The sequence below is a fragment of the Cervus canadensis genome, chromosome 5 (assembly GCF_019320065.1).
Source record: "Cervus canadensis isolate Bull #8, Minnesota chromosome 5, ASM1932006v1, whole genome shotgun sequence".
NCBI classification, from domain to species: Eukaryota; Metazoa; Chordata; class Mammalia; order Artiodactyla; family Cervidae; genus Cervus; species Cervus canadensis.
In genome coordinates this window covers 39,108,141-39,127,624 of record NC_057390.1, presented here as the reverse complement: position 1 = coordinate 39,127,624, position 19,484 = coordinate 39,108,141, and the positions used below count along the sequence as shown (strand labels likewise).

General features: G+C 33.3%; 2 protein-coding genes across 9 annotated transcripts in view; one reads left to right on the top strand and one right to left on the bottom strand.

The window, feature by feature from the left end:
- The window catches only part of FANCL (FA complementation group L), an 85,450-nt gene extending 70,736 nt beyond the window's left edge, over positions 1 to 14,714 (top strand). For all 4 annotated transcript variants that reach the window (XM_043468622.1, XM_043468621.1, XM_043468619.1 and 1 more), the window contains 7 exons: positions 8,147 to 8,297; positions 10,706 to 10,789; positions 11,258 to 11,303; positions 11,383 to 11,464; positions 12,317 to 12,433; positions 13,747 to 13,818; positions 14,174 to 14,714. In XM_043468622.1, coding sequence (XP_043324557.1) covers positions 8,147 to 8,297; positions 10,706 to 10,789; positions 11,258 to 11,303; positions 11,383 to 11,464; positions 12,317 to 12,433; positions 13,747 to 13,818; positions 14,174 to 14,209 — 588 coding nt within the window. In that variant the 3' untranslated portion in view covers positions 14,210 to 14,714. The remainder of the gene's footprint in view (positions 1 to 8,146; positions 8,298 to 10,705; positions 10,790 to 11,257; positions 11,304 to 11,382; positions 11,465 to 12,316; positions 12,434 to 13,746; positions 13,819 to 14,173) is intronic.
- VRK2 (VRK serine/threonine kinase 2) overlaps positions 14,246 to 19,484 on the bottom strand; it is a 98,979-nt gene continuing 93,740 nt past the window's right edge. For 4 of the 5 annotated variants that reach the window (XM_043468615.1, XM_043468614.1, XM_043468616.1 and 1 more), the window contains one exon: positions 14,246 to 14,622. In XM_043468615.1, coding sequence (XP_043324550.1) covers positions 14,278 to 14,622 — 345 coding nt within the window. In that variant the 3' untranslated portion in view covers positions 14,246 to 14,277. Of the gene's footprint in view, positions 14,623 to 15,911; positions 15,950 to 19,484 lie in introns of all 5 variants that reach the window. The other variant, XM_043468617.1, reaches the window with a different exon arrangement.

The window sequence follows — 19,484 nt, the reverse complement described above, 5'->3', positions numbered from 1 at the left end:
CCACATGTCTTAAGAATAGTAGCAAATCTTTTAAATCATCAGTGGTCAGTTATAGTAAAAGTAAACTATAAGAAGAGTTGATGTATCCCTTATGGATTGTATGCCAAGGAACAGTATTTGATTAAATAGATTTAGTTATACCTACAGAAAGAGTTGAGAACATCAATGAAGCTTGCAAATAAGAGCAAATGAACTGATATTTAAGAGATTTATCATCTCTTTAAAGATATCTGATTGGGAATATTGCAATTAATATTAAAATTAAATTTCTCTAAAAGTTTAATCTCTTGATATTTCCTTATTCTGTTGAAGCTTTTTGAATCCCTCAGAGATAAAGACAAAAATGATTATTAGAGGATTTATCTGCATGTATTATAGGAAAGTATAAAAAAATCAGAATGGAAAGCAACTGTTGCAAGTACCAGAAAATTATGCTATTAATTTAAGTGTCATCAGAGCACAAAGATCACATTCCGGGACTGTGAGAAAATTATTAAAATACTGGAAATAATAGTACTTAAGATGAAGATATTATACTCTAAGATCTGGTTAAGTGACTGACATTATTATATCACTTCAGGTATTATAAAAGTAACAAAATGCTTTTAAAGATAATAAGCATTACATTTTGAGATTGGCAGTGTTCACACTTTTCTGCTTAAGTGCTTTCCTAGTTTAACATAATTTAATAACAGTTATGCGGGAATAGCTAACATCTTAGTTCCCATATATATCCTTTCTCCTTCCTTCTTCAATATATACATATGCAAGTGATAAAACTTTATTCTCTAAATTGTGGGTTAATGAACAGTTACTCTTCTGCCTTTGTCCTTGGTGTTAGAAATTTGGCTATTTTGTAAATTGTTTAGCTCCTAAATGTTGAGAAATACACTACAAATCTGTTGCAAAGAAGGTACTGCTATATAGAGCCATTACTGTCCAGAAATCAGATGAGTGTTTTTTAAAACAGCCTGGTGTGTGCATATTGAGTCACATAGTCATGTCCAACTCTTTGAGACCCTATGGACTGTGTCCGTCAGGCTTCTCTGTCCATGAGATTTTCCAGGCAAGAATACTGGCGTGGATTGCCATTTCCTTCTCCATTTAAATAGTTTTTTTGAGGTATAATTGATACACAATAAGCTGAATGTATTTAAAGTGTATGATCTGGTGAGCATTGAGAAATGTTTATATGGGTGAAGTCAACCCCACAATCAAGATAATAAACATTTCCACAGCAACCAAGTTTCCCCTTCCCCTTTTTAATCTCTCCCTTTTGTCCCTCTTGTCCCTCCTCCCGATCCCCAGGCAACTACTGCCCTCCTCCCTAGAGTTTTATGTAATTCTGTGTACTTTTCTATGTTAGGTTTCTTTCCTCAGCATAATTAGAGATTTATCAGTGTCATAGCATGTACTAATAATTCATTCTTTTTATGCTGAGTAGTACTCCTTTGTATGAATGTTATGAATAATCACATATTGTTTGTTTACCTGTGATGGACCTGTGGGTTGTTTTCAGGATGTGGCTGTTATGAATAAGGTACTATGAACATTATATGAATATCATTGTATGAATATATGCCTTCATTTCCTTTCAGAAAATACCTAGAGTTAGAATGGCTAGATCATATAGGAGATGTACAGTTTTTTTTTCCTTCTTGAAAAATACTGTTAAGAGAGCAAAAGGACAAGCTGTAGACTAGGAGAAATTATTTGCAAGATATATAGATAATGCACATGTGCTTAGAAAATACAAAGAGCTCTGAAAGCTCAGTAATAAGACAACAGCCCCAAATAGGCAGAATTTATATAATTACACACACACACACACATATATACATGTTATTTCAAATAATCCCTTTTATTACTATTAAAGCTTTGTGTAAATCAATTTTAAGAGGAAAGTTTATTCAGAATAGGCATATTTAACTCTTGGAGAATTGACCATATGTCACTTCCCTTTTTGGCAAATGGCTAAGACTTGGATAATCCTTGCTCCCTACTTCACTTCCTTTGCATCCGCTTTTTACTCAGCCTCATGGGTCAGTGCATTTCATGGTTGTGTGCCCTGACAGAGCACCTCACCTCAGATCTGCCGATGCCCTTTGCCCAGAGCTCTTGTAACGCTGGGACCAGCGATGCTGTGTGAGCCACCAGGTGTACGTGTGTATGCAGATCGGAATGTGAGAGGATTTGTAACCCCACGGAGAGCAACACGACCAGTCAGGGATGGAAGCCAGTGAATAAATGCTCCTGAATTGTTTCTTGGGTGGCAATTCTGAGGAACTTTCTCCATAACTTCTCCCAGAGCCACCACTGACCACAGTGACCATCTTGAAAGTACTTCCTTACTTCTCTCTTCTCTTGTACTCGGTCCAGTCCCTACTCCCTCAGTCCCTAAGATTCCTTCTAATAACCTATCTGTACTGCCAGCCCTTGCCTCAGGCTTTGCTTTTTGGGGGAGATTTCCAAGTTAAAATTACCATTGCATATATCACTTAATGTTATAGCTACAAATAAAGATGATGTAGGACAGTGCTCCAAATATACCAGTTAAACCTAGGGCCCACAAATTTATCTTCCTGAAAAAATCCTGATGTTTGCCTTTTGTGTGTTTGATTTGTTCTTCAAGATTGAACAAAACCTTTGCAGCTCTATGTGACCTTCTAAGCGATATAACTTGACAATTCTTTTAAAAACTCAATTTATTTTAATTCAAATAGTATACTAATCTCTCAAATGATGTCCTTACCCCTACAGAACTTTCTTTACAGTTGTTATGAGCTTCCTTTGACTTGTCACCACTCTTAAAAATTTTATACACCTTCTATATAATAATGGGTCACAGCCACTAACTTCTTAGCTTATACTTGTTAACCAGTTTCTTTGTCAAACATAAAAAAGAGATCATTAACGTTTCAGTAATCAGGACTAGCATGTTTTGAAGAATTTAGACTTTAGCATATAAACCACTCATTAGTGAGTGGTGCCAGTGGAAACCAGAGCACCAATTCCTTTCACTGAATATAACGTTTTCATCTCCTTCCTTATTTGTTGGCTGTATGTCGTGAGAAAAGGTGATAACCCTTTAGGATTTCTGATGTAATCTAGTTTTCTGATGGTTTATTTATTTACTAAATATAAAATAAGAATAACCAACTTTACCTTCCTCTGCTTAATTGTCATCACACTTGCCTGCAATGAAAATTGGCAAGCATTTCCAAAATTGACTGTGTTTCAGTAATATAAATAACTAGTCAGGAGATAGAATATGCCTTTTAATTTTTTTGGTAAGGCCATAATTTGGTGACATTTGCCCAGAATGGTTCATGATCTAAAGGTTTAAATGCCAAATCTCTCATACCCAACAAACTGTTCACAATTGTGTTTATTCAGAAATTTTCAGTGCATCAACATAGGGATCTCACATACAGATCTCATTGAGATGCCTGTGTACACAATGGTTAATCTTCTGACCTTAGCTTTTCACACAAGAAGATTGGTCTCCATTTCAGAGACTCTCTTCCCTGTTAAACCTAGCTGTTGAGCTCCTAATGCATGGGATGTTACAGATGTAGTTTTCCAATGTCTGGTGGTTAGTCTGTGTTGTTTTTTTTTTTTTTTTCCGCCTGTCACTGCCCTACCCCATGTAAAAATAGAATGAAAAATACATAGATAAAATAATATGGTTGGTATGCCATTGAAATGGTGTGCTACAAATCTTTGGAGTAGGTAGAGATATATTGAATGTGCTCTTCTCATCTTGTTTGATATTTTTTAAGTTTCTCAGGACTTTTTTAATTAGAAAAATGTTCTAAGAACAAGAGATTGTTTAGCATCATCACATCCTCTCACCACCACAGCATGGCTTACATGAGAAGCTTCTACATCGTAATCTTGGTTACTGGGGTACGTTTCGCCTCTGTAACAATTTATTGCTTTTGGGATACTAAGCCTTTTCTGTTTGTTTTAATTAATTGTTTATTTTGCTAATTTCTTTTGTCTTACACCTACAGCTTTTCCCCTCTATTTCTTTTAATCATGTGTATGTGCAGAAACGATTGACATTTTCCTTTAATTAAAGAAACTAATCAGTTGCAGTGTTCCACATGTAATTTTTGAATGTTCATGATATTTATTACTTTTATATTTCTGCTAGAAATTTATCATTTTATAAATTATTTCAAAACTCAAAAGTTTTAGAAGACTGAAATCTTGTCCCTGTATTTTAGAAAATAATAGCAGTTGTATAATGCATCTTTGACTTCTCTCCTTAAATATGTGAGGATAGAAAATGTAATCCAAATATTTTCATCCTGGTATAACAGTTCTTTTGATTAAAGAGGAAATGTTTGTTCTATAGTGAATCATAAATTATTTATAATGTGAATGAGAAAATGTTTATAAACATACTTTGGAAATAAATGGGAGTATTTATAGTAACTGGCATCTTGAAAGAAAATATATGTACTTTTGAGTGGACAGAATCATCTACTCTATGAATTTTCAAAGTTATATTTGAATTCTTGACTTTAGATCTGAAAGTCACCTTAGAAGTTATCTATGCTGTAGATTCTATGGCATACTCGCGTTTATAGACTTAATCTTAAGGCTTCAAGAGGCTGAGTATGTCTAGATCGGATACTTTGTTACCCTACAAGATTAGAATGGTGATATCTTTGTGAACTGGGTTCTTTTTATCTTTGTATTGGAGATCCTAATATAGTCCTGAGGCATAGTTGAAATACTAGTTTAATTAAATTTAGCATATTTTTCACTATATACATCATGAAATGAAAGAATAGCTGACAGACCTTTTATTTCTACCTGTGCTCTTTTGTGATTATACAAGTAATATATATTATTGTGGGAAGTCTGGACAAGTAGAAAATAAAACTTGTCATTAAAAGGGTCGTTTTAAAAACCATACTACTTAGCGACAAATGAAGCCTTGGAACAAAATCATTGGTGTTGAATCATAACAAAGCCACTCTTGATTATTCTAGAATGGATTAAGGGCATATACCATGGTCCCATAGGACCTTCAGAATGCTCACATCTTCAGTGGCGTTCTGTAATAAAGCAGTGACTAGTAATGGGAGGGCTGTAAGAAAGAAGCCACACCATGGAATTGAGCTACCTAGTTACTGAAAGAAAAGCTACTTTGGGAAAGCAAACCCACCCCCACACCCCAATCCAGTATACCTCATTTTTTGCACCATCCTCTTAAATCTGAGGCTTTGCTCACCTCTGAAACTTTGCACTTCATCATACCTGAAACTTTGCACTTAGAAATAAGACCTAAACTTATGAGGTGAAGTATTTTTTAAATGATTATGTGAAGTCTTTCTCTGGGAAGCTTTATCCCCTATTCTTTAATATGTATGTATGTATTTTGAAAGTTGATTTTCAGTAAGTAACCTTTTATATTAAGGGTGTTAATCCTATGTCTAATGTGGTGCAGATCTTTCTGATTTGATAGATTGTGGATTTCTCTAGGTCAGGGACCATGTGTAGAAGATAGTTTACAATGCAAGTAGTATGCATTTTACAATTTGTTGACGGTAGATCTCATGTTTTTTGTTAAGAAAACCCCAAAAGGACATAAGGAAACTTTAGAAAGTGTTGGCTGTATCTATTACCTTGATTGTGGTGATGGTATTATGGATATATGCATATGCCCAAACTCATCAACTTGCACACATTGAATATGTGCAGTTCCTTGTATGACAAGTATACCTCAGTAAAACTATTAAAAATCCCAACATACTGTCTAGCAAATGGTTTATTATATTTGCATCAGATGGTTAATGAGTTTTATTGTAAGCAAAGAAATTACAGTATTAGATTTACAGAGTACAAAAGTCAATTACAGTAGGAGGACTATGTCTAAAGGAAGAAAATTCAGTTAGAAGGTTGTTTTAGTAATCTACTTAAAACTATGCTTAGATTCCTGGCTTAGGCAGTAGGACAAGTAGTAGTCCCTTCACTAAGGAAAAAAAGAAAACAAAAAAACAGGAAGGAAATTCTTCTTTGGGAAGATGATGACCATCTGAGTATGGTGTGCAGGTTAGACAGCCATGTAAATAACATCAATATAGAAATAGCTAAGTAGTTTTGGATTCTCTATCTGAGCTAAACAAATTTGTGAATGATCGTAGAGAATGTGGTTATTGAAGCTTGGAGTAGTAAATATACCCACAGAAAGTATTTCAATTTATTTTATGTAAACATAGCTATGTATGCATATTGATCAATATTAACTGTAAGTCATGATAAAGAACTGTGGTTTTAATCACTGATAACATAAAACATAATTTGCAAGCTACTTGTAAATAATGGTGACCCTTGTAAATAATGGTGACCCTAATAAATAGAATGATGAAGGTCATCAGTGGTTATATTTTAATGTCAAATAGTTTAGTTCAATTTAAACAAATATTTCTTGAACAGTTGTTAGAGTTTGTATTGGTTTTATTCCATGGTAGTATCACAAGGACAAAAACATCACTTTGAGAAGAACTGCACTTAAACTGTTTATTGTAAACTAGAAACCATAGTATCAGGTTTGTAGAATACAAAAATCAATTGCAGTGTAAATAGTGGGCTTTAGGGAAATGTAACTAGAGGGGGAAAAAATCCAGTTGGAATGTTGACTTACCTGGTTTTAAGAGAGGGACTGATACGTTCAGGGCTATATTTTAAATAGGGTACCCTGCAGGATGGTAGATGAAGTCAAGGATGGCAAATCTAGATACGGAAATAAGAATAATGGATTATTTTGATAGTATAATACTAGGATAATTACCAAGAAATGGTAAATATGGACTTAGGTCTCATGTTAGCACTTTTGAACTTACTAGGTGATAAGGCTGGAAATCTACAAGGGTCAAAACTGGTTTCTTAGTTGGGTATATAAAGAAGGATGGTGTGTTCAGTGAAAGAGGAAATAAAGGACATCTCATAGTTTAAAAAAAAAAAAACCAAAAACTTGGGAGTCTGGTTTTCTGATTTCTGGATTCTGGCATCTAAACTTGTAGGTAAGTATGGTATACTAGAAAAGAATAGACATCCTGCCCTCAAATTCCTAAAAGGTTATTTTTGGACATTAAGTTCTAGTTCCTCCTCTTTTTTTCTGTGTATAGAAGGTTAGAAGAGTTGAAATTACCTTTGTGAATCTGAGCTATGAATCCATCTACATGTAAAACCCTGCTGAAGTGAGATGAAATGGATTTTTCTTAAGTACATAAGTACAAAATACATTTTTAAAGAAGTAAGTTATTTCTTTTCATCTTACTCAGGGTGTATCATATTCTTAAGTTATTTTGGATGAGTACATTTGCAGTATTTTTGGTGATTTTTTTTTATTTGAAACTAAATAAAATCCCTAATTCATTTTTAATGGTTTTAGTTTTGATTGCTTCTTACATAAAATATTTAGTAAATAGTTGTATCTTTTAATCATACATTATTTTATGAGAAACTCTTGACTTTGAATCAGGTAACTATGAATTGATTTTTAAAGTGAGTGACGGCTTTAATTCTTGTCATGTAGTGAAAATGTTAATTCCTGTAATGGATTAATGCCTGAAATACTGAATTCAGAGACTGGTTAAAAATTTAACATCAAAAGAAATCTTGTAATTTCTGTTTGAATTCTTTAAAAATGAGGAAAGACTTTTCATAATCTATGTCTAATTAAGTCTGCAAAGTTACTTATTAATAGTGTATAAAAGTAATGTAATCAGATTACAAATAGCAGTGTAAATACAGTGCTTGATAACTGGGTAAAATTTTTCATATTAAAAATTGTATAGACTGATAAATATATATTATATACATTAATAGTTTAAACATACCTTGTATTAATAATTACTTTTCCATACATATAGACAAAATTAATCATAGTAAAAATAAATATGGTTTTAAAAAAGTTTACTTTGTGCACAGTTCAGTGACAAAGAATTCTGTTAACACTAACAGTGGTGAAGAGATACGAAGCAGGGAGAGTTAACTCTTGTTTACTAGAGCCTAGTTTTAGCTGAAATGAAACAGAGCTTAAAACTTGTAAATTGAGTTGTAAGTGGAAGACTGTCTGCTATTGATAGTCATGCAACTTATTCATCTTTCACTTGTCTTTTCACAGAGCTCCTTAATAAGCATTTATACTCAGTTTTTGGCAGCAGTGGAATCACTGAAGACATTCTGGGATGTTATGGATGAAATTGATGAGAAGACTTGGGTACTTGAGCCAGAAAAACCTACACGGAGTGCTACAGCACGCAGAATTGTATTAGGTAGGGTAAAAGAGGATTAAGGGTTTTTTTTATTTTTTAAAGGTGTTTTGAGTATATTTTATATTACTTTGGAAAAGGAATCTAAGATGACATTGGATTTTAGATGAGACTTTTTTGTATGAGGGATGAACTATGATTTATTAGTACATATTTAAATGTAAATATTTTAAGTAGAAAGGATAATTACTGAGGTGTTTCATTATAAAAGGTGATGATCTAATCCATGGATGTAGCATTTGGAGATAGCGTCTAATTAGCTTTTATTTAGCATGGAAATTATGGAGTAGATTTTTAAAAATTTCCATTACTTGGGAAAAGCTGTTAGAAATAATGAAGTCTTCATTTGTGAAACTAGACAAGATTAGTATGAACAAGTCTGGGAATATTTTCTAACAGAAATATAGAGGAGGATAAAAGAACCTGAAGTGGGCCATGCATGCCATTGAAGAGTAAAAAGAAAGCTTTACAAAATAATAATTGAATATATTTTAAGTATTATAGTACTTAGTATTAAATATTATATATTAATTAATAATATTAAGTATTATATAATAAATTTTATTACTATAAATATATGAAATTAATAAGGAATAACCATAAATATCATCCTGGCAATATTACCATATTCTATTTACTATGAAATTACTGGTTTATATATTATCATTATGAGCGAGCAATACATGAAATCAGTTTTAAAGTTCAACCTTTCAAGATTTTAGATGTTTTAAAGCTATATTTGAGATCACAGTAAATAAACTATAGTTGTATGAAGGATATTTTGATGTGAATCATATCCAAATTACTGAGCAGCTTGCATAGTTTCTACCCAGGCATAATAGATTATCTAGGTGGGGAAAGGGACACGTTAACGACAAGAAGTAAGAGAAGTACAGCAGTTCTACAAATAGTACTGTTACTGAGTTTGAAAAAGTCTTAACAGTATTTAATTTAGAATAAGTAACCAAGTTACAGTATATTTGTGAACAAGTAGATATAAAATGAAAATATTTTCTCCAAAGAAGTATAGTATTAATGGCCCCATTATATAATTATTTCTCCAGGTTATGATTAAATACAATTTTTACTTTATTTCTCAAGGTTCAGCATAAACAACCTTGGTTTTATTCACTTTCTTTATATATTTACGTTTTAGTTCCGTTTTTTTTCCTTCAGGCGTTGGTTTGCCTTTCTAGGACCAAGTTTTCAGCAAATTAATCAAAAGATTCGATAGTATGACTATTGTTGTTAAGTGAAAGTAGTTTCTGCAGCCATTAGTAGATGATATTGCTAAAGGCTAATGTGAAATTTGTGTTCATGGTAAAAAATGCATTAAACAGTGAGATTATAAGTTAACTTTGTAATTTTGTTTTTCTTATTGACTTACTGTACTCATTTTTTATTTTACTTGATTATCTCTTTTTGCCAGATCTGTAATAATTGTATTTATATTGTTGCCAACTTTAGCCAAAGGATTATGCTACAGTGTATAGAATTTATTAAGACATTTTTACCATAAAAATGAAATCCAAATTAACCTTAAACAATTACACTATATGTTCCTTCAATAAAAACAATAAAATTTCTGAAATTTGTACTATAGTATAGTTAAAATTTATCAAAGAATGTAGTATCAAGTAGAAATTGCTTATTCTTAGATTACATGAACTGTTAGTTGTTTTTGATACTAAATGAACAGTTTCCAAACATTTAATATGAATTGAACCCTTTGTTAGCCTACATAGGAAATCTTCACATGGAGAAACAATGTTTGTATAAAATTCAAATCTTAAACATTTATTTTTACCATTTATTGTATTTTTAGTCTTTTATGTTCTTTTCAAGAAAGTTATAGAAGTCATTTAGAGTATTTTTCAGTTTGTAACTTGCAATTTTTTATATTAAACATCTTTATCACTCCATAGAAAATTATAATTCAAATTTTAATGGAATTCCAACCAGAATTCAGGTGGCTCAGTGGTAAAGAATCCGGCTGCCAATGCAGGAGATGTGGGTTCAGTCCCTGGGTTGGAAAGATCCCCTGGAGGAGGAAGTGGCAACCACCCCACTGTTCTTGCCTGGAAGATCCCCTGGACAGAGGAACCCGGCAGGGTCTTCAGGGAGGGTTGCAAAAAGTCAGACACAACTGAGAGGCTGGACGCGCACACAGCTTATGAATTGGCACTGTCTTTTGAAACTTAGGATCCCAAATCTTTAGTCATGATCAAAGTTTTAAAATTACTTCACTTTTTTAAAATTATGAATTAGTAATGTATTTGCTTTTGTAAAAAACCATATAAAACAATCTTTCCTTGGATATACAATGAACTAAGTACCCAGACAAATTACTCCTTTATGTTTTTTTTATGAACCATTCTATTTCTAAAAGCTTTGATATTCTTTTATTCTAGGGAATAACGTTTCAATAAATATAGAGGTAGACCCCAGGCATCCCACTATGCTTCCCGAGTGCTGTTTTCTTGGAGCTGACCATGGTATGAGATCTCAGGTTTAAATGTTTTTAACAGAATCATAAAATCCTTGTCCACTACTGTAATTAAATATTCTAATGTATTATTATTACTAATGGTAAATATCTTAAATGAAAATGTCTCATTGTGAACTCTGTACTTCTGTGTTTCTTTTATATATATATATGTATATATATATATATGATTTAGATTTTCTAATCAGATAGTTAGGAAACAAAATCCTGTAATTAACAAATACTGTGTATATTTCAAATTTTGTAACTGCATGATGGTAAATGTTAACTTAACTTGTGGTAATCATTTTGCAAAATACCGATACCAGATCATTATGCTGTATACCTAAATATATAATACAGTGTTATCAGTTATAGCTCAATAAAGAGACAAATTCTGTGCCAAATGTGACTTTAAAAATGAAAACAGCAAACCCTAAATTGACATTTTTTTCTCTTTTTTAAAAAATATCTGAAGTGGTAAAACCCCTGGGAATTAGGCTGAGCAGAAACATACATTTGTGGTAGGTATCTTTGCAATATAATTTTTACTTTTTTCTATGATTAAACAAATTTAATAACAATTTTTTTTCATACTTTCAGGGATCCAGAAAACAGTCTGTTACAAAATTTGAAAGATGTTTTAGAAATTGACTTTCCAGCTCGTGCTATCCTGGAAAAATCTGTAAGTTTTATCAGTGCTTTGATATTCCAAATGGTATTGCATAGTGAAAATTAAATGTTCTTTTAGGCACCAGAGAAAAATGAGGCTGAGAATGAAGGAACTGGAAGAATATTACAACAGATTTCTGAACTGCAAGCAACAGTTGCATCAAAGAACTTATTAACCTTTGATTGGTGTTATGAGAGTACTTTTTTCATGGTCTTCAAGCAGTGAAGTGATTAATGACATCTTTATTATTAAAAATAGGGGGAAAGTTCTAGTATAGATAATGAGATGTTTGGATTTTCTATACTGTCTACTTATGCATTACTGAAATAAAGTTCTAATTAGTTTGAAAGAAGTCTTTGTGAAAGATGGCAGTATAGTTTTTCAAAACTGAATAGATACTACTACACTGAAAAAATAATAGATTTATGATGAATGTAGACTACTAAATCGGTGGGATGTTTTTGTCTTTTTCCTTTAGTTACAGGCTTCTGAAGTTTAGTATAATCACAAACTGATGTCAGTTCCTGTTTTTGCATTCTATCATGGCATTATATTGATGTATAAACTAGGAAAATTACTTAAGCCCAAACATCTAGTGAGCCAGAAGTAGAACCTGTTTTTTAGTATATCTGTGTATATTATTTACTGGATGAAAAAGGAAGCCTTCTCTTGCAAATAGCTTTTCTAAGGTGTTAAACAGTGATGTGACTGTATTTTCTATAAGTAGCAATATAACATTTATAAAAATGTTATAAAAATTTAACATTATCTAACACCATATTCATTCTTTTTTTACTTCACCTTGTGTAGCCTTATTTCTTTTTTTCCTCCCACCCATCCCCGAATATTTCTTTTCTTTTGAAGGATTTTTCTATGGATTGTGGGATTTGTTATGCCTATCAACTTGATGGTGCCATTCCTGATCAAGTGTGTGATAATTCACAGTGTGGCCAGTCTTTCCATTATATATGCTTATATGAGGTAAAAATAAAAATATCAGCAAAATTAACTGCATAGGAAATACATGTGAAATCTAAAATAAAATCTGTCTAGTCAATAGTGATCATCTTTTTTGCCATTAGCTCCTTTTACCATTCATTCCAAATGCCCTGTTTCATTTCTTCATGGTTACTGATGAACTGAGAAATGTTCTGAAGTATCCAAGAAGGGGGGACATGTATCTAGACTATATTCATGGACTTTTCACTGATGTATAACAAATTAAAGATTCTGATGGAACATTGGAATCTTTGTGTAAATATCTCATGTAACTACATTGTAGACTCAACCAAGTAGGACTAATGGTGGCAATAAAGTGAAAGGGAGCTAGTACTACAGAGTACCTGTTACTTTTCAAGCTATATTTAAGTATAGAATAAATGTAATAATCCTACTTTTGATATTAAGAATGCATTTTGTGATCTGAATATCTCACAACACTTAGTGACACTTTACTTACTATTTATTGTATGTTAAGTCTGCTTTCATTCCTGTCTACAGTCACTTGCTCTCTAGCATTTATCTTAGGGCACAGTGGACATATAATTACTATGTGTGCATCTGTCTACAAAAACAACCTGTCATTGCATAGTGCTTTCACTGTTCAAAGACTTCCTTAAAATCACCTCATGATTTTTGTGATCAGTTTAGTGGCTGGTGCTATCTGCAGTTTAACAGTGGAGAATTTAGGTAGGGATGTCAATTTACATTATATAAAATCATAAAATATGAGGTCTAATTATAGAGATACTCTTAAGGGAACATATGCTTTCTTTTGTAATAATGAAAATTCATTTAATTTTTAAAAATGGGTTGCCTCCTGCTTGTAATTAATGGGTTGAGAATTAACCCCACTACTGGTGATTAAGATCAGAATTAAGACCTAAATTTTAAGAGCCTGTGGTATCTTTTATAGCAGGAGTTCTTAATTTGTGATTCATGGATTTAGGTTAGGTCTGTGAACTCCATGGATTTGAACACACTATTTTTGTGTACAGCTGTTCTAGGGTAGAGAAGGTCCATACGTTTTATCAGATTCTTAAAGGGGCCTGTAATTTGGTTATAAATCAGTGGTACAGACCTTAAAATCCATACTGGTTTCCTCTTGTTTTTCAGCATTTTAGTAGTTTGGTATTGGCTCAGAAAATGTTCTTCTTACTCTTGCAAAAGAAAATTAAGAAGGCAAATCTTCTGACATAAAAATATAATGTACTCAAAAAGAATGAAATGATATTTGGAATACCTGTAATCATGTTGACATTCCTCCTCTTTCCTTCTCTGTTCAAAATTTTCAGTGGTTGAGAGGACTACTGACTAGCAGACAGAGTTTTAACATCATATTTGGTGAATGTCCGTATTGTAGTAAGGTAAGCAAATTATTTGTCACATTTCATAAAACTGTACCTAGCTTTCAGTAATGTGTTTTAGAAGATATATTTATATAGTATAGTATAGAAGATTTATATATATAGTACATATAGTATATAATTTTATAGTATATCAGTATATATAAAACTTTTAGAAACATTTGTCAATTTATTTTAAAAAAATTTCTAAGATAAATTTGCCTCTATTAAATATTTTAATTTACAGATTTCTCTTTTGATCAAAAATAGGTTAACCCCTTTTCTAGGTTTTCTAGATGATCTGAATCTTAAGTATTTTATTTATTACCTTTCATTATACCATTTCTAATATAAAGCATCCCTCTCTTTCTATAAGCCAATTACCTTGAAGATGTCTGGGAGAAAAGCCTGAAATAAGAATGCAGCAGTCCTGTGAAGAGCCAGAAACTTAAATTATCAAAACGATTTTATTTGATAACTTCAGAGAAAATATAAAGCAAGACATACTAATATCAAAAGAAAAATAATGGTGAAGCTGTAATAATATATATCCACTTTTATCTCTTCACTAAATGTAAACTGGGACACTGCAAACCAAAATCCTGTAGAACTGTCTAATTCTGTGACCTCCATACCAGTTGTAGAAGTGTTTGTGTACCAAGATGGGGAGCTTGACTTGTTGAACATATCTGGATTGGTAAAATCTTGATGGGGTTCATAACATGAATTTGGGAATTGTATACAGCTGGATTTGTGTGGAGAACTTTTTACATCATTTTGAAATTCTTGAGACTCACAATATTTTTGTCTTCTTCTTGTGCTTTCCTATGAGAAAATACATATTTATTACATGTTAGGTTTGAGTTATCCAAGTACTTTAGTGTACTCTTTAAGAATGCTAAATAAAATGTGTTACATAAGATCAAGTTTTTGTGTGCTTTTTTATTTTTCCTGAGAAGTTATTTTTAGGTTCTGGATTTTAAGTATTTATAAAACATCAATCAATCAATCTGGTTAATTTGATTGGATCTTTTAAACCAAGAAGTAGGCTATTTCTTAAATAATCTAAAAATAGGATAGCATATGAAAATAATGATTTTTTGGCAAGGAAAAAACCAGGCTTAATCTTAGGAGGATAAGAACAGTCATAGTTAGACGGCTCTTTGGTCAGTAATAATTAAGGATACTAGAAGCACTGGAGCAAGATGGTACTTGTGTACTGTGCACCCACATAGAGAGGTATCAGCCGTGGCCTGTCCACTGTAGCCTCCTGCCCAAGCACCAATATCTTCCCATTACAGACCTCAAGAAGACAGCTGGAAAAAATCTATTTGTTCAGAAATTGACCTGAGAAAAGATGCTCACTCTAATCTCTTATGCAAAAAGGAATCAGTCTATACAAGTTAGTTTTACCATGCCCAAAGAGATGTCTTGACATCTCTTTGGCTTTTCCATTAAGAAATTACTGAGATAACTATGAACTACTGCCTGAGAGCTAAGAAAGTCACACGAATGAAAGTTTCCTAAAGTTTTGTCAGCTTAATTCACTAAAAAGGCAAAATGAATTAATAGTTTTTCCAGTAGGCCAATAAAGCATAGTTCTTTCACAAAGAAATATAGCATCAAATCATATTTCTAAAGGATAAGAGCCACAGGTAAGCTAACTTAAACAGTATTTACATACAACTTAACTTACATGTAGAAATGAATGATCTAGTTAGTCCCCAGCTAGGTAAAAACAGAAGTCGACTATTGAAATTTCAAGACAGTCCTCTCCTGTGTGACTTACATACCTTGTCTCTCCTTAACCAACAGCAGATGATGTCAAATGGAAAAGCACTCATAGAAGGATTTAACCCTCAGCTGTCTTCCTGAGAGCTCTGATTGGGAAAGACAGCCTATGGTAGGATTGGAAAAGTGGCTCACTGTCTGCCTGTTTATGAGTAAAGTTTTATTGGTACATAGCCCTACTGACCACCACTACTTGCATTAAGCAAGGGATAGCAAACAGACAGCATCTCACATCCTTCTTACTAGAAAACATTGCTTTTAGTAATTAACTGAGAACTACTAGACATAAATGGCAAAAGGCAAAAAAACTGGAAGAAACTCACATGTTCTTCAACACTACATCCATACCTCAGAATACCACCTAGCAATAAAAAAAGAATGAACTATCAATAGATGCAAAATTTGGATGCATCTCACAGACATAATGGGGAAAGACATAAAGCCAATCTGAAGTTACATAGTGTATAATTTGGTTTATACTGACATACTCAAAATGACAACATTACAGTGATGCAGAACAGACCAATGCTTTCCAGGGTTTGGGATTGGGGAGACCATGTCACTGTAAAGCAACATGAATTCAGTTATCATTACCAGGATACTGAAGATGTTAAAAGAATAAAAGAATATTACAAACTACACAGTGCTGACAGATTTGACAAGTTAAATGAAATGGACAAATTCCTTGAAAGATCAATTACCAAAACTGACATAAGAAGAAAAAGAAAATCTAATAATCACTGTATTTGTGACAGTAAATTCATAATTTAAAATTTTACAACGAAACTATAGACGATAGTTTTCTTGCTAAACTTTCATTCATGAAAGACAAATCTTATTGAAACATTTTCTGAAAATAGATACTTCCCTCTAATGTAACTTGCACAGTGACTGGAAAACAAAACCACACAAGGACACTGAAACAAAAAATTACAGACCACTATCTCATCAACAGGAATATAAGAATCTATAATGGAAAAACAGCAAATTGAATTCAGTAGGACAACACATTATAACTAAGTGGAGTTTATTATACTAGTAAAGACGAAAAATTATATGATCTGAACACATCCCCCAAAATAATACCCATTCCTGACTAAAATTTATTCTTCAGTAAACTATAAATACAATGAAATTTCCTCAGCCTGATGATAAAAGGCATTTAGGAAAAATCTACAGCTAACATCATACTTAGTGGTAAAAGAATGAATGCTTTCCCCCTAAAATGAGGGATGTAAAATGGATGCCCTCTCACTACTACATTGAATAGTCAGTATAGTATTAGAGGTCCCAGCAGGTGTAGTAAGACATGAAAGAAATGAAAGACATGTACATTAGGAAAAAAACTTTCAGAAAACATGATTGATTATGTAAAAAATCCTAAGGATACAAAGGCGCTACTAGAATAGTGAAGTGAACTGCAGGAAGATCTCAAGACACAAGGACATTAAAATTTTATTTCTATATACCAGCAACAAATAACTGGAATATGAAGTTTTTGAAAAATGACATTTAAAATAGGATTAAAAACCAAAATACTGAGAAATCATTTTAATGGAAGCAGTGTAGGCTATCTACACTAAAAAACATTGTTTATGGGGAGGGAGGTGGGAGGGGGGTTCAGGATGGGAACACATGTAAATCCATGGCTGATTCATGTCAATGTATGGCAAAAACCACTACAATATTGTAATTAGCCTCCAACTAATTAAAAAAAAAAAAAAACAATGTTTAAAGAAAGAAATGGAGAGAAGTGTCAGGTTCTTGCATTGGAGAATTCAATGTTGTTGGGATTTCAGTTCCCTTTAGACTGATCTGTAGATTCAATGTAGTCCCAATTAAAATCCCACTGTGCTGTTTAGTGGAAACTGACAAGATGATTCTTAAATTTTATGGAGGTGACCAGGATTTAAAATGGCCATGGCATCTTTGAAGAAAAGAAAGGGGTTGAAGGACTACCTGATTTTAGAACTAAGGATAAACAAATAAATTGATTGAAAAGAGAGTCTAAAAATAGACCCATTTATATAGTCAGCTGACTTCTGAAAAGGGCTCCAAAGAAATTTAATTAGAAAAATCTAAAAGTATGCTACTCTGGGACTTCCCTGGTGGCCCACTGGCTAAGATTCTGTGCTTCCAAAGCAGGAGGCCTGGGTTTGATCCCTCGTCAGGGAACTAGATCCCACATGCCACAGCTAAGACCCAGTGCAGCCAAATAAATATTAAAGAAACAGTACTGGGATAACTGGCTTACAACATTGAAAAAATGAACGTCAACCTCTATGTCACACCATACCCAGTTGATTTGAGATGGCTCATAGACCCAAATATGAAAGCTAAAACTACAGACCTTCTAAAAGATATCAAAATAACTTTGTGATCTTCAAGTAGGCAAACTGATACACTGAATTTCAAATAAAAACAAATAGTTTCTGTTCATAACAGACTAAACAGGCAGGATGCACACAAGGAGAACACTTCTGCAATATAGATATTGAAGAGGGGACATGTAATACGTAGAGAATTCCTACAACTTAAAAACAACTATCCAAATAAAAGACAGAAACACTTGAAAGGGCACTTCACAAAAGAAGCGCTATGAGTGGACAGTCAGCACAGGAGAAGGTGCTTGCCATGACTAGTTATCAGGTAGGTGGTAACTGGAATCACTGTGAGATACTAATACACAAAACGCTATAATGGCTAGAAAGACTTACAAACACCAAATAGTGGGGAGGGAGGATGTGCAATGGCTGGAATTTGCATACATTATTGGTGGGAGTATAAAATGGCAAGTATCTGTTAGCTTTTTGAAATGGTGAACATACATCTCTCCTGTTACCCAGCAGTTCCACTTCTCAGGACAAACAGAACATATCCATAGAAGGACTTGTGTCATAACTGCAGACAGTGACTGTGGCCATGAAATTAAGATGCTTGCTCCTTGGAAGGAAAACTATGATAAACTCAGACAGCATATTAAAAAGCAGAGACCACTTTGCTGACGCAAGTCCATATAGTTAAGCTATGGTTTTCTCAGTAGTCATGTATGGATATGAGAGTTGGACCATAAAGAAGGCTGAGTGCCAAAGAATTGATGCTTTTGAACTGTGGTGCTGGAGAAGACTCTTGAGAATCCCTTAGACAGCAAGGAGATCAAAGCAGTCAGTCCTAGAAGAATTCAATCCTGAATGTTCATTGGGAGGACTGATGCTGAAGCTGAAACTCCAGTACTCTGGCCGCCTGATGCGAAGAGCTGACTCATTGGAAAAGACCCGGATGCTGGGAAAGATCAGGAAGAGGGCAGGAGGAGAAGGGGGCCACAGAGGATGAGATGGTTAGATAGCATCACCGACTCAATTACATGAATTTGAGCAAACTCCGGGAGATAGTGAAGGACAGAGGAGCCTGGGGTGCTGCAGTCCATGGCATCAGAGTCTGACACTACTTAGCAACTGAACAACAGGAAGAAGGGTCAGGGGAAGCCCAGGTGCCCACTAATAGGAGAATGTATATACAAGTTACGATGTAACTATACGATGGATGTAACTATACAACTCAACATGAAAAAGAACAAATTACTGGTGGGTGCAATAATATGGAGAAATTTCAAGAAACCATGCTGAGTGAAAGAAGCTAGAAAAGAGGGCATACCATATGACTACCTGTGTGTAAAGGGCTTCCCTGGTTGCTCAGATGATAAAGAATCTGATGCAATGCAGGAGACCCAGATTTAAACAAACTAAATTTAGTGACGAAAATCAGAATATAAGAAATTGTCTATGAGGGAAGGGGACTGACTGAGAAAAGGAACAAAGAACTTTCAGGAGGGATAAAATCTACACATGCCTATCGCATTACCACCCCAATTAAAACAAATCCATTTCTTTCCTTGG